Source organism: Aythya fuligula, chromosome 7 (assembly GCF_009819795.1).
Source record: "Aythya fuligula isolate bAytFul2 chromosome 7, bAytFul2.pri, whole genome shotgun sequence".
NCBI classification, from domain to species: domain Eukaryota; kingdom Metazoa; phylum Chordata; class Aves; order Anseriformes; family Anatidae; genus Aythya; species Aythya fuligula.
Genome location: NC_045565.1, coordinates 3,924,979 through 3,950,701, shown reverse-complemented (window position 1 = coordinate 3,950,701; position 25,723 = coordinate 3,924,979). Strand labels below are relative to the sequence as shown.

Genomic DNA, 25,723 nt, shown 5'->3' with positions numbered 1-25,723 from the left:
GTAGAACTGATTCATGCTAAAATTATAAATGATACATTTGTGATCATTTTTTTCACATCAGATCACAGTAAGTCTCTCAGCACTTCCATTAATGGCAGTACGTGGAGAAGTGTTATTGAATTAATTATATGCTGAATAAAATATCTATAAATAGGGCTTCTCTATCCTTTCTAAGGACCAGATTCTTTTTTTTAAACAGATCCCACCACTACTTGCATTGTACAAGGTCTGGTCTGCTGTGAGCTTTATTTTGACTCAGAGTAGATGAGAATTTCAGACTGTCCCTTCAGTTTATCCAGTGCTATTAAACAACTGTAGTTAGATCATTCTGGAATAATTCACTAGACCATCTTAAGATTCATCTTAAAGTGAAGCTTTATGTAGCAGATAAAAGTGTAGTAATACATTCAACTTTAGAGCAGTTGGGATGTAGTTCATGCAGGAATATATATCTGTCCATCACTCATTCTCCTTTATGATTGCTGTCAAGAACTAAAAATTAAAAGGTAGACAGCTTCCGTTGGAAGATTAGAAGGTGTGTGCCTTGTGCATTGTTAGAAAAAAGTCATGATAGAAGCCTTTTGTTGCCATGCCAAAGCAATATAAAGCAGCAGCCATGCTTCTCATATGGACTAGTCAGAGTTCGCTTCAGCAGATAGGTTAGGCAGTGAACAGTTTGACTCCCCTCCTAAGCACCAAAAATGCTTTGGGAGAAGCCATCAATCTTGCAATAGCGCGCTCTTTTTATCTGAAGCAATTTTATAATTTGTTTCCTGAATTTAAGCTGCAAATGAGTGTTTCTTTTATCTGACGGTTAGTGTTTTCTGTATTGTGTAGCCCAGAACCAGCATTATAACACAGGATACTTCCTTTCTTCTAAATGTTAAGGGAGACAATGTGTTTCATTTTTTTAAGTAGATACTTAAGTAGATTTATATAAGGATCACCTTTTCTGGGCAATTAAATGTTTTTAAAGGGTGCATTCATACTTTGTGCAGTAGTAATTTCAGATTCCTGGAATAAGCATACCTTCTCTTCCTTTGATGTGTTGCTTACTTGTAAGAATTGGCAGTGTTATTATTTTGGAAGCTTTTTTCAATGTTCAAAGGTTACAAATACTTCTTTCTGCATTTATGAGTCTCCAAAGTACTAAAGAAGGTATCTTATATAAGTATCCTATAGCAGAAGGGAGCTGAAGCATGGCAACTTTGTAAATGGATGCAATAAATCTGAATGATTTAATATGATACGTTGTCAGATACACAGATAAACATTTAAAGTCTGTTGGTACTTTATTTTTATAGTGTTTATTTGCACTACAGTTTTTTAAAACTGTTGATTTTTTTGAGAGCTAATTGTAAGATTTTCTGCAGTGCTCCATATTTCTTCAGAACAGCAACATGTAGTCATCTTGTATTTACTCAACTTATTCACTTGTATTTATTCTGTATGACAAATAAGGTATGTACCTGTATCCTATGAATCTATAGAGTTTACATTCTGATAATGTTGGCAGCAATGTTAGTTTAGTCAGTGTAGTATGTTTCTAACTGTTGATCCTGAGTGGATGTGTATTTAGAGTTGATAATTCACATGGTTGAATCCTGAAGTCTGCCATTCTGAATCTCCCTACATTGCAGGTTAGGAGGAAGTAATGTTGTAGTAAGCTTTTGTAAACTCTAAACCACAAGTAAAGAATAAAAAAATGTTCTGGAACCTTTTCAGCTTTCCTGTACTCACTAGATAGAATTGAAAGTAGCAGGAAATCTAATTGAGAATCACTACCTTGTCTGTCAGCAGTCCATTGCAATTGGAGTTCACCATGACTGTGTATCCAGAACAATCAGCACCTATTCCAAGTTTCCATTCTCGCTCTTCTTCCAGATTCTTATAGAGGACTTTCTTCTCCTAAAGAACTTCTTCCTGAAAACAAGACTAGCATTAGCACTGATAGCTGTAAATGTTCCTTAGTTAATTAGTTACTAGATGATTAAGAAATTTCTGGCAATACTGAAGAATTTTCTTCTTAATGTCATTGGTAGATGATTGAGGCAAAGTTTCTTTTCTTGGGGAAAGCATGTACTACAAGATGCAATTACTATGAGTGTAGTGAATGCAAATGTCTCATTTAGATTCTTGCTTTTGAATGCTTTTCTATTTCTGGGGTAAGAATTGAGGGATAGGGCAAGTTGAACAGTGCATCTGGTATTCTTAGTTCAATATTCTACCATTTTGTCCTTTTTTTCGTATGGTAGCCCATCCTGCTACTTTATATAAATAACTGGTAGGTGAGAACATCATACTCTGTCTCCATCATTCAATATAAAACTAAGAAAGCAATGACTTTGTTAGTCTGTGTGAGTTATTTTCATTATTTACATCAGTTCTGTCTGGTTAGGGGGGCTTCCGTGCATATGATCATCTCATTCTGTTGTTTATGCTTGATCTGTTTGGACTTCCAGATACAGACAGAATCCCTTTACCATTTGGTTTTAGATGCAATTAGATACACAAACAATGCCTAAAATATTCTCAGTCCTTGCAGTAGTTAAAACTAAATCAGTTTAGATAACATCAGCATGCAGGTTCCATCCAAATGTACATCACAGCTCTTTGAAATGTTGCTGAGAGAGGTTCGGGTCAAAGCCTGATTAGGTGAAATCCAGCATAATTAGCACCAAGTTCAGTTTTTACCCTGCTTTGAGCATGAGGAAAATTTCTCAACTTCTTGGGTAGGTTTGTTTCCTGTATGGCCGCTTAGGGAGTTCTGTCTGCATGTACGAATTTTTGCAAAGATGTGGAGATGCAGATTTTGGACATACTTTCTAAATGGAAGAATATTCAAGGATGAAGGAAGTGTGTTGAGTGTGCAAGGAAAAATCTAGAATATATAGTAACATGGAGAAGAATATACAATTAGAATAAAATAGAATGCGATGATTTTGCGATTTTGCTCCAAAGTATTACATAAGAGAAGAAACTAAAGATACTTTCCTTACCTAGACCTATTTTTTTTTTTTTTTTTTGTGGAAGATGGTTGAGTAGAGCTCTGTTATTTTCTACAAGTGAATGGTGTTCTATGTTTTCTTCCAACTGTCTTAATTATCACTAATTTCTGTAGAGCAGTGTGGGCAAAAATCATACATTGAGCACTTCAAGACAGAAAAATACCCTTCTGATGTGTGAGCACCATCAGCAAAAACAGGTGTCCGAGAAGTCTTATGCAGCCACTTGCATCAAAATAAGGATATGATATTTTTCATTTTCTATGGCAGCCAGAATTCCAGTAGTTTGCACTCTTGTTTTTTTGTTAGGAAGTCGTCTTCCTCAGCCACCTTCTTCAGCTCAGTCAGATGGTGAGCTCATGGTTTAACACTTTGGATAGGAAACTTTTAAGAGATCTGTGAGCCTGGAGACTAGATAACTAATGTGGGTTTCCGGTTGTATTTATGACATAGATGCTTGAATTTATGATAAACGTACTTAGTGCGTTAGTATTGGTAAACAGTTTGATTTGCATAAAGATCTTAACTGAAGTTATTTTACCATCTAATCTGAAATCTATTATCCCCTTCAAATAAGTCCACTAAGATAACACACTTTGAGTAACATTTAATTATGTTCTTGTAGTTAACACACATAGCAACCTTACATATCAAAATGCAATGTCGTATGTGTCTGCAAGTTTGAGAATTATTTACACTTTCAATGTAATCAGGAACATAATGGAAGAAACCCTAAGTTGTGCAAACTGGTGACCCCCTAGCAGGTTTTGTCATTACGGTAACAACTACTTCAGGCTCTATCTCAACACAGGGAACTGTGAACTCATCTTTTTCTTCCTGCAAGGACAGGAGTGTGAGTTGGCTTTAAAGCACTGTAGTAGGCAATGGTGGAGGAAGAATGTTAGTAGGACACCTAAAAAACCATTTGTTACTGGAGCAGAGGTCATTATCCAGATGGCAGCATTGAGAGGGCTTCCTTGGAGTTGTCAGTTGCAACAGGGTAAGTTAAAGTATTCTAGAAGACAAAGCCGTTTTTAAAATGAAAAGACAATTGACAAAACAGTTAAAAAATGCAAAAAGTCTATGAAAAACACAACAAAAAGGCTACACGTAAAAAAAATTATCTTAAAGTCTGGAGAGAACCACTTGAGATGTTTTGTTTGTTCTGCCTTTGGCACAAACAAGCTACCCAGTGGGATTTCACATTCTGCAATAAGCAGGCGTATGGGTTTCAAATGATTCCTTACTGTAATTGAACACACTTCTTACATATACCAACATCCCTTTATCTCTTTCCATGTAAAACAGTTTTAGTAATACCATGGTTTAGTAAGGACAGCCTTTGTGTAGGTGCTTACACCACAGGCTTCAGTATTTAGGCCTTAACTTCAAACCCACTGAAATCACTGGAGTGATTGACATGAACTCTGCTGGCTCATGTCTCAAAAGCCTTGTCCCAGTTCTATTTACTGAGTTTTACTATTGTTTATTATCGAAATAAACCATGAAGAGCATATAAGTTTGCCAGTGCACAGTATATTAAGGTGTTAGAACGAAGACAGGCATTAAATGCACAAAGTTTATCATGAAGCAGTGTTTCCTGAATCCTTTTGAGTAATATTTTTTTTCAGTTGGCAGGCAAGTTCATCGATGTTTTATTGTTATCATGTACTTCAGGACTTGGTGTAACAAGTTGTATTTTTCTTGTTTGCCTTTTAACTGTCAATCTTCTATGAAATGTAATTACTCTTGATTAAATGCTTGTAGTTATTCCAAGTTACTTTTTAGTAGACATGTCACCTTTTTCCCAAACATGCTTTGTATATTTATCTTTTTGTCTTTTGCTAACACACATCTCAAAAGCAAAGTATCTGATCTTGCCTAAAACAAACAAAAACAAACAAACAAAAGAGTTCACTTTTGATGTTCCCAAAGTGGCTTGCATTTTTTTTTTGTCCTTGTACCAAAGAAAGTTGTGTGGTTTTTTTTTTTTTTTTTTTTTGCAGGAGTATCCCTTCTGGCTAATTCAATTACTTTCAGGTTTTATAAGATGATACTACACCCAGTGGCAACCAGATTTCTCAAAAGAAGTTATTTCTAGTTAGGTTCCAAAGTAAATGGCGACATTTTGGAATGTTTAGATTATTTTCTACTGGTAGTGGTTTGAAGACAGAGTTATTTTCAGCATGATTTCAATGTTGGGAAAATATGACCCACTTCTATGTTCACAGCTTGTAAAACTGGAGCGGTGCATCCTGACCTTACATCATCACGGTAGATGAAAAATTCCTTGTACAAAGTGCGTAATAACCACTTCTCTGACACTTGTCTTCAGCCTTCTCCCATCACTGAAGGACGCGCTCTGGGTATAATGGAGAAGTTTGTATTCAGTAGGTGCTAGGCTCGTTTTTTCCCCTACTTGTGGATCGGATGACTGGAATTAACTCTGGTTTAGGCATTGTTTTCCTGATACTTCACTAAATCTGTTTCTCATTAATGTCATGGAAATTTAACTTTTATTCTTGTCTGAAATGTATGATGTCAGTATAATGCTTAAAATATTACAGACTAATGTTCCTAATAAAACAATGAAATGTTACAAATTAAGTTTTAGGAATACCACCTAAATGAATGAATTCTAGGTCATTATTAGCGCATATGAGACTACTGTAGGAACATATTCGTAACTTCTATGAAGCTGTATTCAAATACAGGATTTAGACTATGATTTAGACTTTTTATGGAGGCTGTGTTCATTGCACATAAAGCATGTTATGAAGAAAATCTATTTGAATATGTGATAAAACTACTATATTTTCACTGGGTTAATTGAGGATGAAGGCACATTTTCAGAGATTTTTGGAGTCACAGTGGTGTTGTACTATTTAAAAACTTGTGTAAAATATTGGAAGGAGAATACACACTTCCTATTAATATGGATTATAATGTAAGCATACATTTTGTGCTTCATTAAAAGTATCTTTAATTCTATTGAAAGATCATTATTTCTTGCCAATACTTGTAACTCTTGTAGATAAATTATAGAAATAAGCACTTTATGAGCAGTAGAGCTGTAATCTATATATTTATATATACATGAATATATATACACACACATCCTTTGAGGTATTCTAATAGAGCATTTTTTTCCAGATGTTTCAAATCTGGAAACTATTAAAAAAAAAAAAATCCACAAATACTGCAAATTGAACTTCGTGGCTAATTTGGAACTTCAAGGAGACCAAAGCTCTTTTACAGTCTGAACAGAGAGTTTGCATATGCACTGTGCTGTGCTTTGTGATCACACAGTGAAAAAGCTGTATGTGAAGATAAAAGTCACTACAATTGGACACCACACCCTCAGAAACATGTTTCCAAATACTGTTGAAGCATGTTCTAGTGAAAAACCTGGGGAAAAATCATTGAATATCCTGCAGGTTGTTTGCAAGCAGTCAAGATGCAAAGAAGAGACAGTGCATCTTGTTTGTGGCTGCTTTGAAACCTTCCTTTCAAAACACTGCTGTCATAGTACAAGTTCTCATTTCCCGAGCACTGTTTCAAAGGATGTCATTGGTTTTCTCTGGGAGGGTATTAAATTGAGGGAGAAGGTTGAAGAACATTGGTGTGATTCTCGTTCTATATACCTGCAGATTCAGTCCATCATTTCCTACATGTTTTCCTGTTTTCACAGGAAGCCTTTTCTCAGCCCTCAGAAAACAGATCTGTTTATTCCTATGTTTTATGGCATGATTGGTTCATTCAATGCAAATTTAGATATCTGTGTGTTGTGGCCCACCATAACAATAATTTTTTCTTGATTCTTTAAGCTTATGTTACAGGTATGAAATCACCTTACAATTGGAAAATGATCATTTGTGTGTAAAAGATTCAGGTGATTTTATAGGGAGATCATTTTTTACAGTGCAAGAGAACAAGTGTACCAGTCTCGTATTCCAGTTTCTAGCAGAGTCCAGCTGAGAGGTCTGCAGCATTCTTGCTCCTGTTCTTACACACCTTTGCATGTGCCTTTCTAAATTTTATCCCAGCAAGAAATGAGCACAAAGCCTGTAGTTACTGCTCACAAGCTCTGCCTGGTTTGGCCCGCCTTTTTTTCCAGTAGCCAAGTGGTGGATGTAGTCTGTTGTTTTAGGCATAATGGTCCCTTGAGCCACACGTATGTTTGCTACTCTAGAGAATAGACAGTCACTGCTTAATGCTTCTGTGTAGGCAAATTCAGTTTTGCAGCATTTGGTAAAACACATTCTCTACTCTCTAATACTATTTATGAAACTTGTACGTTTTTCTCTGTTGCAGTGTCTCAAAATTGTATGAGTTGTATGCAAAATAAAAATCCGATTTTTGGGGTAAAGGGTCAGGCTTTTAAATTTTCTGTATTTCATCTTTATGAGTTGCATAAAGTGCAGTCTGGTACACAAAGGAAAAACAGCATTGTATTTCTTTTTCTCCTTTAGATGTAAAATATAAACAAAAAATCGTGATCTGTTTTAGAATCTGCCGAGAAAAGTGACTAGATAATGAAAAATATTAAGGATCATACAAACAGGGCTTATGCTAGGGTACAGAGTAAGGGTTCCTTTGCAGATTTTTCATCTAGACTTGTTCCCCTTCAAATAAAAGGATTCTCTGCCTTGGTTTGTTTGTTTTTTAAAAAACTATAAAATTAGAACTTCAGGATTGCATTGGCAGTTTGACATTACAAATCAAACTGAAATAAGATGTGACAGGTAATGACTGACATGAACCACCAGTCAAAATACAGTGTGTTTAGTTCTAATGAAAACATACACACCAGTCTATATGGATTACAGGCTTAAATAACATTTTATTCATTTTAGGCAGTGTCCTTCTTGCAGTAGTGATCCAGGATTAGACAATTTCTTAATATTTTTCTTTCTTACTCCTGTGGTTTGGAGATTTTTCTGAATAAAAGTGCCTGCTGCCCTGCTATAAAGTAGGGCTTGAAAAGTGCCAAGAGGTATATACCAAAGAGAATACAGTAGGATAGAGAAAATGAGGCAACACTGTGTATCAGTTTTTGTTGTTGGGTTGATTGTTTTAGAATACAACTTAAACACTTTTCTTCAAGGAAAAAGTGATTTTGAGAAACTTAATTTCTCAGTTTGTCAAGATCAGTCTTTTTCCCAGAAGGTCTGCTTAGTGGAAGCATTACTTTTGTAAGGGAGAACTGTCTCAGTGGCAGTTACTGATCTTGTTTAATTGAATGATCTTTTTAAGAGCATTTTATAATCGAAACTATTGCTCAAGAAATGCAAAAAAAAAAAAAAAAAAAAAAAAAAAAAGGCCAGTTAAAAAGCATTCCTGTATAGCAAAATAAATACACTTAGGTTCAAGCATTCACTTGTTCTGGTGAGAAGATTTTGAAGATTTTTGTGCAGTAATAGGGACCAGAAGACACAACTCACCAACCGTGCAGCTTGTGAAAGTGATGTACTCCTTGAATGCAGCAGTTAGCAGAGGGCCACCCTCAGATGAACGGAACTTGAACAAAATCCTGGCAATAATGAGTTAATCGGGAGTTTACCGATTTTTTATCAGTAAACAAAGTCTAGAGAAGACTGATGCACAGATCAGTGATTTTTTTTTTTCCCCCCAAAATGATGCAATTTAGTTTGTTCTCTCAGCTGATGTATGGAAAATGTAGAAATTAAATTTCTGTGCCATTGTGGAAGTGACAAAAGCTGCTCTGTTGTAAAGACGGTAATGATTCCTTTCTATTGCCAGGACTTCCGTTCAGTAAACACTGCTCAATACAAAATGAAAAGTCCCACTCCAGGTGCCTAAAAGTAGATGCTCCTCTGCTTTGTACGAACTTGGTCCTGTTCAAGTCTTTGTGTTTCTTCCAGTCATTAAGAGCCTTTTCTGGGCCATTTCAAGCTCTATCACTATTTTTATTAAAAAGGTAGAGCTTTGGGTAACGACTTCAGAAGATGTATTACCATTATGTTACCTTCAAACTATATAAGGTAACAAATGCTGAATTATTCTGTTTTCTGCTCTGTCTTTATGCACCTATAGCAATTTAGATAGTTTCTGAAAATGTTTGGGGTAGAGTTGAGCAAGGGCAGCACACAGAAGACAGCAAGCCCGATGACATTCTTGTTGAGTCCAATGTAAGGACCTGCTCCTTTTTTGTCTTATCATTTGTCTAAATTTGTCTAGAGGCTGTTAGTCTTAAAGAGATTTAATTACTTAGAGAAAGAGGTATCAGTGCTAGCTTTCTTTGTCCCTTTATAACCATGTTAGCTACAGTAATAATTGAGAACTATATGGATCTTACTGTATCTGCTAACAGAAGGATGTATTCTTGTCCACTGGTCTGTGTTGGGACCATTAAGGGATGAGGGATGTGAAAGTGCTGGTGAATAACAGCCTTCACCCCTGCTGATGTGTTGAGATGCCACATGCTTAACTTCCTGCTGCTCAGAGGAGCTGCCTTTCACTTTGGATTTCTTTCCCATCACTTTTGACTTCTAACCCATTCTTCCAATCAAACCTTTGCCTCTTGCCCTGTTTGTTTAGTCTGCTCTAGTTTCTTCTATCCACCATTTCCCTTAGAGTAACATCTACAGAGTACTACAGCAGATTGGAGACACCTGCTTTTCCCAAGTTAAGGCATTCAGACATTGTAGGGTTAGAACTGCCTGAACGTTACAGTTGTATCTTCAATGGAGATCTCTGTGTGCACGCCTTCACTAACCCCCTTTTTCTTTTTTCTCCTAACTGTACAAATAAAAAATACCATTATGTATTTCTCTTGGTTCTTTGTACATTTAGATTTTTACTGACAATTTAAGTGATACTGTAATTTTGAGGAATAATGGTTGTCATGTTTAGCTGTTTGCACTGTTGTTTTGGCAAAAGGCAGACACTTCTAGAACAAAATGATCTGTACAGTTTTAGTAACAGCATATAGAAAGGTGTTAAAAATATTAGGCAAACGTACTCGTATCTGCAATGAACACCTGGCTGTATAAACACAAAAGTAAAATCCATGCATCTGCCCTTCATAAATGATCATCTCACAGCTATCATCTCACAAAGTCCCTTTTCTAGGATAAATTACCATATATCCATTCACTTCAGTGAATGTAACATTGTCTCATACACATAATGTCTTTGAGATTTGCAATTACCTGAAGACCTATCTTAATTGATTTTCCCTGCTTAATCTCTGTTCTTACAAACACAGTTTGTAAGAAGAATTGTCAATTCATTTTTACGTGTCTTGTCTTTTTTCATATAATTCATTGTCTTCATAGAGCATAAGCTACTGTTTGGGAAGGATGCAAGATGAGAATGCGACTTTATATTTAAAAATATAGTTGGCTTTCTGTGACTTTAAGCAGAGCTCAGAAGTACTTACATTTAGTGACAGGTATTTGGTGTTTGTTCATTGATTTTGTTGCTCTAGCTAGGTTTCCCCAGTACTTCTGCATGCTTTAATTCAATTAACCATCTTCATCCAACCCACTATAACAGCTTTTAATTGGAAAAGAAATCAGATACTAGGTATTAAAAACCAAGGAGTGCTTCATTCTGACATAAAATTAGAGAAAAATCGGTGAGAATGGCCTCCTGTCATACTGATAACGGAATCATGTGCTGAAAACAGGTTAAAGGTCTTCGCATCCCTGCAGGTTGTCTTCCATTATTGTGGACTGTTAATTCTCTTTCTACTGTTTTAGAACAGATAACAGTTTTATTTTTTCTAGTTGCAAGCAATAAAGAGATTGTAATACCTCACAAATATCTTTCTTTTCTTTTGTCTTCCATGTCTATGGGAGTGTGGATATGTGCATACAGTGTGTATGCAGTTGAATAAAAAGAGGAAATGTTACCATCATATTCAATAAAATAAGTGAAGCCATTCTTTGAAAACTCAGAAATTCTATCAGATAAAAGGTGAAAAAATAATTCTCCTTTTTTTTTTTTTTTCTTCATTAAAAAATTATGAACTTCATACAACATTCACAGGGAATGGGAGTAGTACGTTACATGAGGTATAATTAAAAACAAATCCACCATAGCCCAGGAACATATTTGTGGAATTCCTTTCCTTACTGGATGAAGCATGAATGCTGCGGCCTCTTCTTGAAGATCCAGATTTTCTTAAAGGAGAAGAGAAAGTGCACTAAGAGATGTGGGCTCAGGGCATCACAGGCTGGGGTAATGCCAACTGTTGGTTTCTGGGCTGAGCAGAGAATGTGGAATGAGCGTCCGTCAGTCTCAGCATTCATAAGCAAGTATGTGAGCAAACCCACTCTTCAGTCCTAGCAATGTTGATCTATAACACTTAACGCAGAACTTGAGTTGTGTTGCACATGGGGGAGGAAGATATTCTGTGTTCCAGGGTGTCCGTTTCCCAGATTTTTATACACTGATATAATGGTGAATTTATTACATGAAGTGAATTCTGTCTTATTTTCAGTATTTACATCCAGATCACCTTTTGCTGTTGTGCTAATGTATGGCACAAAAGTTTTTGATGCATTTCTTCAGCTCCTTATGCCTTAATGTGAATCCTATTTCAGTGAAAAATAAATAAAAGATAATTTTTAAATCCTTTCAGATGACTTTAAGTATCTTCTAAATGACCTTTTCAAAGGTCATTCTTTTTAAAGACTGAAATAATCCTACTTACCCAAAATGTCTTTTACATACTCTTCTTTAAGAATATTCCGATTACTCAGATTTCATAGGAATTGGCATATCAAACATAAAATTAACAATAAGCAGCATGTATAATATGCATAGAAGGATGAATGCTATAGGTATTTTTCTATAACACCACTGTAGCTTAAGCAGTATATAGCATAAGGCTTATTCACTCACTAGAGGTTTCACAGAGATGTGTTTTTTTAATTAAAAGCTCAGGATATCTTTTCCCCATGTAATTAATGAAAAACTGTTTTTCTTAAGATGTTTTTTCTAAAATATAATGAAGGGACTCCCCCAAAGGAAGTTCTCTGTTTCTTCTTAATGATTTGTCCTGTTTAGTACATTTGATAGTCCCAATTTGGCAGTATTTTCTACAGCAGCCTTTCAAAGTTGCCTGATGTGTTAGTGGGCTCCCGGCTGGCAGAGCCTTTGCCTTGGCATATGACAAAGCCAGTGAAGAAAAACTTCCTTGGAAATCACTGGTAACAATTCTAGTCATAGAAATGGAGGTTGTGTGCAATTCACAGTCATTTTAAACAGCTCTAAGTGCAGCTTTTGTTGACAGCAGTGGTGCCTGCCACCTCCATCTGCCTTTTGCTACTGCCTGCCTTGTACCAATGCTAGCGTGTCATCTGTCTTGCCTGGTAGCAGCTTGGACTAGAGGAGCGAACCAGTTTCAAGCACTTCAGTTTACTGATCTTTTTCATGGTACTACTGCATGACCACTAGCTTTAAGGTGAGGACAGGCACGTGGAGGTTTCATGCTGGACCATAATTAGATAGGATTAGTTAACCTGAAAGCTCTGTGTTTCCACATGAAATTCACTTATGAGAAGAAGTCCTTTATACATACATTTTTTGTGTGTGTGTATATATACACATAGACTTAGAAGGTCTACTAGTCTTAGCTGTGGTGTATCATAAGACATGCTGTTTAGGGTAGATGCCTCAAAATTGAGACCAGCGACTTCAGTTAGATTAAAGAAGGTCATGCTGTTTTGTACTGTGAACTGAGATCAGGAGGAGTGGCTGTTCCTGCAGCATATGAATGCCTTGCAATGGCAGGGAGCTGATCCGATACGACAGGCCCACATGGACCACACTGCTGAGGAAAGCAAAAAAAAAATCTGAGGTTTGTCACTAGTGTGCCTAGGGGTAAATGTCTTCCTCATCTGATCAGCCTGTCCTTGAGCATGGCAGCAAAATGTATTAGGTAGAGAGCTTTTGAAAAGGTTGATTATCTATATCATCTTGGGGTATTTTCCTACTCTTTTGGATGCTGTAATACTTCAGGGAAATCCATCTGCCCCCTCAAACACAAAGCCTCTCTCCATGTTTTGCCTGGACATCTGTGCAGTGGGGGCAGAATGATCCCTTGAAGTCACTAGCTGAAGCCTTGAACTGTGGTGTTTAATTGCAGGCATTGCCTTAAATCCGAGCTGCAGCGCTACCTGCATTTGCCAGGCTGTGAAGGACTGAAGAGAGAGATTGATGAGGGGAGAGTCCACAGGCTCAGAGTTTCCAAAGGCGCAAGGAATTGCCCATACCCATCTGGCCTGACCTGCTGCTTGGATTTTCTCAGGAACCTTGATGCTCCCATTGACATTTCCCTTCTAACCCCCTTGCCACCATCTCTCTCTCTCTCTATTTTTATTTTTTTTTTTAACAGGTATTTGTGTTTTAAGGTTTGTCTAATTTTACAGTCTCTAGACTTTCAGTATATGCATGGTATTTTGGTATGATACAGATTTCTTCCATTGCCCTACTTTTCATTTTGGATTGGGTAATTTTTTGTTAAAAATCAGAGAATCAAGGGAGAAGTACAACTACAGAAGAACAAGGAGAATTAAGACAACCAGTTGCAATGCATAAAATGCAGTGTCCAAAAGAGGTTCATAATTCAGACTCACTGTACAGACTACTTTTTAAAAAAATCTTTATCAGCAGATTATAGGAGATAATTTTGTTTCATTTTATCTAGAAAGTCAATTTTGGACTCGGAGAAGTTTTGCTTAAATTCTGTTTGCATTTTAGAAGAAGCTTTAGACAGCTATAGAATATTCTTTTGTTGGGTCTTGCAGCTTAATTCTGAAAAGTGTAGTATGTAGTTAAAGTTTGCTGTATTACAGAGTAATAATGTCTTTGTGTGTATCTAAATGATCTAATGGTCTTGGTGCAAATGAAAATAAGTATATCGTTTCCAGATAGGAAATGAGATCACTGTGATGGTTCTGTTTAAAGGAGGAATATATTAGGGCCTTTTCATACTTGAGAGCAGGAATTTGCTGTATAGACATTCATTTATAATACATGTTGCCAGTGATTGGGTCTCAGTTATTATCAATCATTTCACTTTCATACTCAGAATGGTTAATTTCTTAAAAAATCTTACCCTTACTTTAGCTGCAAGGTTGTAATATCATGAGACTGCTGCCCTAAATTCAGCAGTGATGACAGCAGTTCATGATGGGCTTGCTCATTAAGGTGATCAAGAGGTCTTTGACAGGGAAACTGGGACTGAAGTTGACCCATTTTCATCTTTCCCATTGATGTTTTTATGCTTCTCCCCTCCTTCCACTGAAGACCAAAGTGAGTAATCTGCTGTTGTACTTGGTTCATTTTATTTTGGGGAGCTGTAGTTACTTCAAAGGTTTAGTTCATCGTCTTTCTTCCGGTTTTCTTGCCACCACACACCATTCTTGTGTGGTCTGCAGGAATATTTGGTTTCACCAGACATCTTTCATTCCAGTTCTGCATCCTTTGTACCATTTATGCAGCACTACCAAAAGTCATTTGCTCCACCGTACTTGTATATTATTCTACATGTATGTGAATAGTACTAGCATATTATTCTATGTGTGTACTTTTAGAAAATGTATAATTTTATATGAATTCCAATTTTTATGAATATTTGGTTAAGCGTGTATACATACAGTTAGCTGTGTCGCAAAGTGGTTGTTGGCTGTGCCAGTAGTAGTCTTCAATGTGCTTATATGCAATTTGCAGTTTAACTTTTCCATATGCTTTTCTCTGGGTTAAACAGCAGCAAGTACTAACTATATCCTGCCTTAGAATCAAACTTCTTGTGTGCAGCAGCCGTCTACTTTGACTACTTCTTGTTTTATTACACATCTCAGTATGTAAAAAGTTGAGTGTGAAATACTAAGTTAATACCCCAGTGATCATTCTTAATTGAGGGGCGGGGCGAGTGTCGTGATGCAGGAATCTTTTACCTGTTAAATTGTTCCAGGATTGAGATTGACAGAGGAACATGGATTAAATACTTAACGTCTTCATAAATTCCAAAAATGTTATTAATGCTTTTAGCTATAAATGATAAGCTTGTTACCAAAAAAAAAAAAAAGAAAAAGATAAAATGTGAAAAATATTATCTGAAGAAGCACAAGGGATGTATGAAAAGCACACATTCACAAAACTTTTACACTATATATCTGTGTATGTATGTCTCTGCAAGTCCTTTGATACAATGTTAAAATCAAATGTCACTAATTTAGCATTGTATCAAAGAAATATTAGTAGTTTTGAAATTAAGCATATGTACCATAATGAAATAAAATTTAGTAAAGGCTTAATCTTGGTCATATTAGCATTGTATTATGTGGATTTTTTAACAGTCACGAATGGTTGGAGTTTCAACAGAGATTGTCACTCAGTTCAACTCTTTGTGGTGAGTGCAAAATCATCATTGTCTAGAGTAATTCCATTATTATTTTAATGCATTTTTGAACACATATAATGAAGGTGTCTTCACTCATTCAACAGTTTATTCCATTTTAAATAGCACGGCTTGGGTGTTACAACTCAGGCTTCTGTCAGAATATAAGCCCATGTATTTCAAATGATGTGCCCTGGCCAGGACAGCTGCCTTGAATTGGATGGTTATATTTGATAATTTATTTTATTAGTGCCTAGTGTGTCACTTCAGATTCAAAAAGAGTAGATATAATGCATACCATTAAAATGGAGTTACCAGGATATATAAGTCTGTTCTTACAATCTGAAATTCTTAGATACCACTCCAGAAGAAGTTGGAAATGCTTATTTTTAAATCACAAGAAGTGCAAACTATTATTTGGTCTCAAAGAGTGAGATGAAATAAAGAAGTACCAAATAAAGATCATGTAGTTACTAGTGAGATTTCTTACTCACTCTGTATGCCCTACATTCAAGTGGTAGCCACTTCTCATTGTTCAACCATACTTCACTTACACTCTGTTTTCCATTATGCCTTTGTATTTAGTTGAATTCCTGCAATTGGAAAACTATTTAAATCCTCTGAGAGCAAACTATACACATCACACTGACTTTTATGATAGGTGATCAGATTATGGGGGATGATAAAAAAAACTCGAGATACACACCGCTTGCCACAGCTCTCTGATTATTCTGCCACAGGAGGACTCGTCTTAACTTGTTGATAAAGATGAAGGGCATCTTTAGAGCAAAAATTTTTATTCCCAGTGATGAAAATAAACTAGCCTGGAGGCTAGTTCAATCTAACATACTGTTAGTGGATACCTGGATATAATATTGAAAGTATCCTCACAAGGGTAGAGATCAAGGATTAATTGCTTTTACTTTGTGGGTTTCTCAGTTTTAATCAAGATTAGATGAACCCAATCAAAACGAAGCTCAAGCTATACTGACAGGCATAGAGGAAAATTAAAAGGTAGACAGAGAAGAATTAGTGAATTACCCTGCATGACAAAAAATATTTGCCTATTAGAAGAATAATTGTGTCTTTGCTGCTTTACTTTTTAGTTTTGTTTCTACTTCTTTTTCCTTTACCACAATTTCTTTTTTGGAATGTGAAGGTATTGAAGGTATGCCTATGCCCTTGCTGCTTGACTGGTAGCATTTAACGTGATGTCAGGATTTAAATGTATGTGAGAATTCTGTTCTTTGTATAACCTTCTAACTTTAAATACGGACATCAGAAGACTGCTGAAAATTTATCATTTATTTCCTGTAAAAAGAATAGCTTTTTTTTTTTTTTTTTTCCCATAGACTCTTTAGAGTCTTTCCATAGCTCTTTAGAGTTTTTAACTACGAATATTGAAGTAATAGTATATTTCTCTGAAATGGAAATGATAATTTTTTACTCTTAGAGCATAAGTAGAATCTCAGATTCATGTGATGGACAGTATAGTTCATACGAACAATACTAAGAAAAGGTATTAGATAATCTACTATAATATATATGGTCTAATCAAAGACCTAAATCCATCCCACTGTATTCCCAGACCTTTGAAATAAAAGCAAGAGCTCCCGACAGTGTCAGTAGATATTAGATCAGGTTCTTAAAGTTTGCTTTGGAAGAGTGTAGTTAAAAACTGAATTCAGGTTCCCAGGATAGTTTATAAAGAGATATAACATTATTTTTTAGACTCTGTCTTTCTTACGTTGTTTAAAATGCTGTTAATTTTTCTCATTATTGGGGGAAAAAAAAAAAGTGGTTTTGTGGAAAGAGTAAACGAACCAAGAAAGTGATTAAATGTTGGGAGGATACTAGGTAATTGGATCTGTGGTAACTGGTTTTATATACAACTAGTATCTTTTATATCATTAGGCGTGGTTTTATTAATGGAAACTTTAATATAGTAAGCATGGTTTTAAAATGGGATTAGTGTCAAGGATCATTTTTTGTATGGGCTATGAAGAATACTCTGAAGGGGTCCAGAAGTTGAGTCAAACTCTGTGTTCTGTTGGAAAAAACATGGTTTAAAGAACATTTGGGGTAGAAATATAAATAGTTCAATTAAAGTAAGTTTAAAATGTAAATAACAAAAGGGAAAAGTTGGTCTAACAGTTTTAATGGTAGGTATTTTTTCTCAGAAAGTGTGAATTATTTGATAACCTTGTGAAAGCCCAAGTGAAACGCTAGAATAACACTAGAATGTTACTATACTTACTTAGGAGATTGTTACGTACCTATTTTAGAATTGCAGTGATAGTCTTTTCATATTATGTATGTATGCAAATGACGGTGATGGTAAGCAGCAATCTTAAAAGCAGATACCCATTTCTTATCAAAGGGAATCCACTCAGGTCTTAGTTTTATAATCAAGTTGAGCACTGACTCCACCAAAGCATATATAAAGGGTGTGTTTCTATAAAATCCTTTTTAAACATGATCCATTTATTCACAAAGCAAGTACTCTTAAGACATTGAATTTGTCCTTGTAAAAAGACCATTAATGAGCATGTAGAACAAGGATGGCACTTCAGTAGGTTACTGAAATAGCCTGTCCTGTGGGAGAAGAGGACAGCAGACAGGAGCCCATGAAGATGCTGTTGGTAAGCAAGGAGTCTGAGTTTTTGCAATACTGCAATAGCAAAATTACAGCAAGTACAACGAAGTAAGAAGTGAAGGTGTAGGAGACCATGGAAAATACCTGACAGTTTTGATTGTACCAGTGGAAATCTTGAATTCCTTGCAACTCCTTACATTCTCCTTCAGAGCCTTTTTACGAGAAATGTGAAGAGCTGTATGTTTTCATATGAATGTATGAGGCGATCGTTTCATTCAAAATTGCTCAGTTCGTGGTAGCCAAGATCTTTGTGTAACTCAAAAAGAAGATCTTATGTTCTGAAATTACATAATATTTGGGTTTCTCTGAACAATACATTGTTAATAAAAAAAACTAAATAAATAAGCACTCACTCTTCCTAATTGTTATATTTGGTTGCTGATGGATAGTGTACCTTTTTTTTATTTCCATACCATTTGAGAAATATGTTTTTCCCACTGATCTTTCCAAAAGGCAAGCGTAATGCAAGGGAAAATCAGAAAAGAGAGGATTTTAAATATCCTGTTTTTCAAATGAAACGACATCGACTTACTTAACATTTGTGGAAACCTATTTTACAGGAAAAAAAAAGAACTTTCCCACTTCCTCTGAAGTTTGTTACTACTTAGAAGTGTCACATGAAGTAACTGTTCTGCACTCTAGAGGGAGTAGAGCTGAACTCGAAGCTAGTGTAGTTACTGTAATTTGAGTGAATTTTATTATCTATGTTATGTTTGTAATTCTCCATGTAAAGTATTATCATGGCATTTTTCGTAATATTCAAATTACCTGTTGCCATGCTTTGTAATTCAGGGGTCCTTTTGACCATCTGGATATTTGTTTGCATAAAAATTGATTATATACGTCAAAATTTTATTGAAATGTTTTACATTTAAGATAATGCTTTTGCTGCTTTCTCATGACATAAATTTATGAATTAACTTGTGGTTGTGCTGGAAGGGAAAGAAAGCATATTATACTCTCAATAAACCAATATACTGCCTGAAAATAATTCTGTTTCATGAGGTATATATTACTCATACTGAATATAATGTAAGTTGATTTCTGCCTCGTTCCATTTCTTCCTTATCTTCAGTCTCCCAGTGATAGGAAGGAGTATTGGAAGTCTTGTTGCGAAGGAGTTTGATCTGTACTTGTCTGAGGACCTTCTGTTTGTGATGGATTTTGTGCTTGCTTTCACTCTTTACTCATTGTATTTTGTGTGTTGGGTGTCCTTTGCTTTGACTTGATGTGAAATATGAAGGGTGATATAGTGGTACCAGTGTGCAAAGCAAAATTGGGCTAGTAACACCAGAAAAAAATAATCCCACTACATTCTGGATAAATCGTGGGTTAATATCAAGTTGACTAAAGATTTACAATTTCTGTTTGAATCAATAAAGCAAGGGTAAGCTTCCTTGGCTATAACCTGATTCTTCAGGTAATACTGCTGTTGAAATCGGTGGCACGTTTTTACAACTGTTGCCTCTGTCCCCTTTTTAAGACTTTCTTGTTCTTTGTTATACTTTATAACTGACCATAGCTTAATGCATTTTTGTCGCTGTGATAAAAATAGCAAATGTTCTTCTACTTAGTACCAGCCATGTCACTACTATAATGCTTATTAAGTAACATTTTAATCAATGTGACTGGCAATTTGCCAGAAAGAAAGATTAAAGGTTTTATCTTTTTTATGCTCACTGAATTTTGTGTTCTTTTTGAATAGTGATTCCAGAGTTCATTAGTCAAGTAAATATTGCATTGGAGAGCTTAAGCAAGAACACGGTGCATCTGTTTGATGATAACCAGTTTGTGGATGTTTCTAAGAAGGTGTATGATACCATTCACAACATCAGATGCTCAGTCATGATGATTCGGGTAAGTTTTTGAGTTGTTCATTTAAAATTTATATCTAAGATAGTTCAGGATACCAGTGCATTCTCAGGAGAATTCAGAACTATTTATGTCAACTATGTCCCAAAACTCATACCTAGGTTTAACTGATTGGTGATTTTGGATTACTAGGGGACACACGATTCAACTCAAGGAGGCTGAATCCTGTTGTATGGAGAGCGAGAGTGACAGATCAGAATGTTGTAGAAAAACATGTTTTGCTTATTAAACATACTCATGTACGTTTATTTGATTGATAAAAACCTTGTCACATCATTAATGATCATCTTGTGGCTACAAGCCCAAGTCTCTTGTAGCTTGGCCCTTGACCTTACCCAGTGGAGTGTATGAACAGAGTGTACATGCCAGTGTGATCCTGGTAATCTCTTGCTGAATTTCTGCCAGGTTGTACCAGAACACTGAACAGCATGATGTCTGTAAAACTGATAAAATCAGTGTACTTATCCTAGCGTATATTCTGTAGTTCAAGAAAACACTTCAGAACAGCTTATTTATAAAATTTGGAACAGAATTTTGTCAGATGCAGCATTTTACCCCAAATACTTTCAGTCTACAAATCCCATTTCAGGTGATAAAAGATAAGCACCGAATTGCAGTATCTGTAATTTCAGTAAATTTTTTGAAGACCAAAAAAACCCACAAAAAAACAGTAATAAAAGCACAGATAGATTTTCTGAGAAAGGTTTTTCAGTTTGGAAGAAAGAAATAAACAGATTATTTTAAATATAAAATACATTACAGGCTAATACGGAAATTTTTATGGACTCTTCTTAATCTGTTGCAATGCATAAGTTTGTTCAGGAGGAATTACATATATTTTAATTTGTTTGTCATACGTGTCACCAGGCATAAAAACTGAGATAATGATTTAGGTTAGCTGGAGATTTCACTGAAGGCTTACCCACTTGCCCTGTTCAGCACCTAACTACATGAAGCAAGATGCCACCAGTGCTATCTAATTTCATTGTAACTGCCTGAAAAAAAGTTTTATCACTTTTGTTAGTTTTCAATTCTGTAGTATTTTTATTTTCGTTTGTATTTCTTAATTGACTTAGGTGTTTCCTAGTCCTATTTGAATTATATTTGGTTTCTACCGCATGTATTCAAGGAAGTTTCATGTGTCTGCTTCCCTTCATTTCGTCCTGCTACTGTTACTTTTGAGTAGACTGTTGCTGTTAAACCATCTTCCAAATGTTCATGTCTCCTGTCATTGTGCCTTGGCAATGAAAGCAACATCTTCGCTTGCTGCTCTTTTAAACTTTATATGTTTTGAGAGTAGTGCAAGCTGGAAACATTTCTGCTCAAAAAAATATTTTTGGTGATGTGTTCTCACAACCACATATTTTAAAGGATGTAGTTTATCTGCCAACTGGGGAATTTCAAAACCTTTCTTTGGTACCCCTCAGGAGAAAGAGTTTTACAGACGATACTTGCAGGGTCAAACAGGAAAGGCAAATGTCTGCCAAGAACACTTATGTGAACGTCTCTGTTATTGCAGTATGTATCATTTGTTGAGTTTTGAATGCTTTCATGTTCTCTGTAAGGGAGCAGGCAGTCTTTGGAAATGGTAAATGAAAGAGCAGATGAAACTGGCTAAAGTTTGCCTTCTTCACATTTAAAGTATTCTGGTAGGTGATCTCAAACCAGATTGGAAATGATAGTCTGTTAGGTCTTCTGTTCTGTTCCTGTTTCAGTGAACGTAGCCTAAGAGTTTTTGTTAGGATGTCAGATGTTTTTTCTAGGTCAGTCAAGCTTCCTTTAAAACCTGCATTGTTCATCCCATCTTAACTCAGTGACTTGGATTGTTGTGTGTTTGTTGTTGTACTGTTTTGTTTTGAGTATTATGAAGTTGTTTCTACCTCTGTGTCAGTTAGATCTGAATCTTACATACGTCCAGTTGTCTTGGGTTTGAACTCCAGAGGATGTCATTATGACTGATCTGTCCTTTACAGTTTTTCATTTTGGGGAAGTGCATTGAGGAGTGTAGCAAAGCTTTATTTGCAATCTCTGCAAACACACACTCATCTGAAGGTAACTATGCATGTATATTTTCACAGTTCTCTGTGATGTGTACATGTATGTGTACAGTCACTGAAAAAAGAAGAGGATGTAACATCCCGTGTAGTTCTTTCTGAAGCATGAGGAGAAAATGCTTTGATCTGAAGAGACTGTACATATACATAATAAGCACATGTGTAAATGTGCTGCGGAAGTACCAAGTCTGTAAAATCATAACTCACTGCACAGTACTTAAATGGACAGTATTAGTATCAAGATTTCTATCAGTGCTGTCTTCCAGTTCTGCTTTGCAAGTGCAACTTGATAAGGCAAAATACCCACAAAGTATCAGAAATTACGCTGTTGGCTGCACTTGAAGCTATCGGTAGCAAAGAGCAGATACCCTTCCTCCTCCTCTGAGGTGAAGAAGTTTCAGCCAATTGGATAACAGCCTGCCTCCACCTGTATTGAAACTCCCATTATCCTAAACAATATTTATGTATTGAAACTAATGTGGATTAAAGTGTATTCCGCTGTGTTTGAATGTATTCATCAGTCCAGCAATTGTGAAGTCATGACAAAAGCTCAGGAGATTGAAAAAAAAAAAAAAAAAAAAAAAAAAATTTAATTCATTAAAAAGGACATTTGCAGCTTTCTCTTTCATGAATAACCATTTTTCAGAGACTGTCAAGAGGGTTTTTTTGAGGTTTGGTGAAATGAGTCAACTACTCTACCATCCCTTGCATACACTGACTGCCAGCACAGAGAGCGAGCTGGGAAAACCCTGGTTTTCCTTTTTTGAACATAGATTTGTTTGCATTCTATATTAGATACATTCCAGACAATGTCAGTTCCATGTCAATCTGCTTATAAGAAGCTTCAGTAAATCTGATGTTTATTCAGACCTAAACTGTTACCACAGCAGCCAAGGTGAGGAAATAAAAGCATTCTGGGGCCAACTTGTAGGGGCTTAAAGATAAATTGCAAAAGACCAATGTGCTGCGGATTACGAAGGATTTCAAGACTTGAATCAAGGAGAGAAATCATTGATCAAAATATAATTGGGAAATGGAAATCAACAAGGACACCGAGTCACAGGGGGGTATTTTTCAACATCAAAGTAAAAGCAGTAACTTACCAGATTGTTTCCTCAGGAACATTTCAAGCATGTAATTAGACAGATACTTTTTTTTTTTTTTTTTTTAAATAGAATTCCTAACTGTCAAATGCTCCCAAATACTGTTATTATTGCAAATTATCAGATATAGGTCCAAGCCTAACCACAGATATATAAAACATTAATTCCAGTCCTAAAGGTATAATGTGCATAACACTTAAGAGCAACTAAATACTGGATTGTGTGCTGCACTGATGAGCTCTAATAGAAGTGCCTCCAGAACTGCAGGATACTTTTTTTAAGATGTGTTTCATTGTTTCACTTGCAAGGATGAATTCCTTCAGTGGTGGCTGTTGATTTGAAATCATCAGGTATCCAGGGCAGATAGCTGCATGTGCTTGTTAGGGTACGCAGTCCTTGTTCTTTTTTTTTTTTTTTTTGACTCTTTCAGCATCTATTGTATTTATTTTTTAATTGTAAAGGCTTTGTGAACTTAATTTTGCACAGGAACGTCTGGATGCTGTATTAATCAGCATATTGTTATTATGGAAATAGATTATGGTAGGTCAGAGAAAAAAGAGGAAACAGGTTGACAGTTGAGGTAGTATTAAATTTTGCATGATGTTAAAACTTTTTTTTTTTTTTTTTTTAAAAAAAAAAGGTTCTTTTGTTTGAAAATGTAGTTTGTGGTATAATATGAGACATCTGGATTGAACTAACAGCTAATAATATCCCATTAGGACATTAAACATAATGCAGGTAGGTAGCCTAGTAGCAACTTGAAATGAATAATAACTACTGATAGTTGAAGCAGTAATAAGGTAATCTTAACAGAAGTACATGAAGAGGAAAAGAATTCTCCAGGTTTCATGGAGTAGAGGGTAAACAGGTAAACTGCTGCGAGTTTTCCAGAGAGAAACACGAAAGAAAAATGTTTATAGACACTATATATGCTTTTGGTGATCTATGTTCATGGAAACAGTGAATGAGGAACCTGTATTTCCTAATATTATGAAAGGTGAAAAATATATTTTTAGATTGCAGTTCTTGTCTACTACGTTACTTCCTTCACTTTGATACATTTCTTGAAAATCTTTTCTGCTGAGTGTGTATTCCATGTGCTGTTTCTTCCAGAATCCTAGCATGCAGATTGCAGATTCCATCCGAGTTTACTGCATTAGGCTTTTTGAGTGTTTCTCTTTTTTTTGATTGTACCTTTGTTAGCACTGGGCCGCCATTCTCTGTGCCGTGTTGAGCATTGTTACCCTCAAAAAATGGGGCCAAGCATTCAGTTTAGTTTTGCATCATACCTAGATAATTCTGTTTACGCTAGTTTCTCACTATATTCCTAGTCCATTCCTTATCTTTTTATTTTGCTAGCTAATAATTCTCTAACCGTGGATTTTAATTTCCTTTGCAAAATCAAACTCAATTTAGATACACATTCATGTGTCTGCAGTATAACCTTTTAATGTTTTGTCTATGACAGAAAACCCTTGATATAGGTTCCCTTTTTCTCCTTTGACTGCAAATTCTGGGTAGTATTGCACGCCATTTTAAAGAATTTTAAGTGTTCATCCATAACAGAGCTTGTGAGCTCTTCAGTCCACTTGATTCCTCTCATCACAGCAGACTTTGGTCCCATCTATCCAGCAGAGTTGCAAGAATTTTTGGAACATGGACTTCTCAGAAAGGAAGATGGCAAGTGATGAAAACCTTCCTATCATCCTGTTTCTCTTTCAGCCAGTTAATGTCTATTTTAAATTGTACCTTTGCTTTTATTAATGACTGAATTACCTTCCATGTGCCATGTTTTCTGTTTTTACTTCAGTAGTAGGAACAAATTAGATCCTGTCAGATGCAGCCAGTAGCACATATGAATCAAGCCTCTCCTTTAAAGGTAGGGAAAACAAAGCAGGGAAACTACTGAGAATATGACATTTACTGCAGTCTTACAATTGTTTGTTTTTCTAAGAGAGCCCTGAGACCTCATAGCAAGGAAAGATAAAGAAGAGTTCATATTGTTTAGATAAACTTCATTATTGTTTGTCTCAAATTTATGAGTCATGTTAACTCATTAGAAATACATCTTGGTAATCTTGTTAAATACTTTTTTCTTCATTTTTCAATCCCTACACCAACAGAAGAGGAAGAATTTGTGCAGCAGTAGTTATCAAGGCAGTTGGACCTGCATCTCTCATCACATTCTTGTCATTTCTGACCTAAGTAGGTCTGAGCTGACCTTTCCTTCCCTTAGCTCCGCGTCAGCTTCCCTGTCTGTAAGTGGGGACTTCCTTTTATGTTTTTGCTTGTACTCCCTTACACACTAGGCATCCAGTATAGATGTAGTTAGTGCCAAGAGAGGATTTTCTACCCTTATTTAGGAAAAAATAAGCTCTGTACTCATTCCCAAGCAGACATCTCCATGCCTTACGTTCTTCAAATGGTGCTTTTCTTGTTTATTCTATCAGGCATGTCATCCAACGATTGATGTGTCTCAATGTGATGTGACTGAAGAAGGATATAATAAGTGATGCTCTTTCAAAAGGAGCCCGGAAGTGCCTATTGTCAGTTCATGACTGTTTTAACAGAGACACTTCAGTCTGGCAGAGGTCCTCCTCCGCATTGTTTAGCTTCTGTTTTAAGACTTGGTCAGTCCACTGAGCTTGCCAGTATGT

General features: G+C 35.8%; 1 protein-coding gene across 4 annotated transcripts in view; it reads left to right on the top strand.

The window, feature by feature from the left end:
* Nucleotides 1-25,723, top strand: part of CTNNA3 (catenin alpha 3) — a 458,724-nt gene that overhangs the window by 354,421 nt on the left and 78,580 nt on the right. For all 4 annotated transcript variants that reach the window (XM_032191583.1, XM_032191582.1, XM_032191586.1 and 1 more), the window contains one exon: nt 19,743-19,894. In XM_032191583.1, coding sequence (XP_032047474.1) covers nt 19,743-19,894 — 152 coding nt within the window. The remainder of the gene's footprint in view (nt 1-19,742; nt 19,895-25,723) is intronic.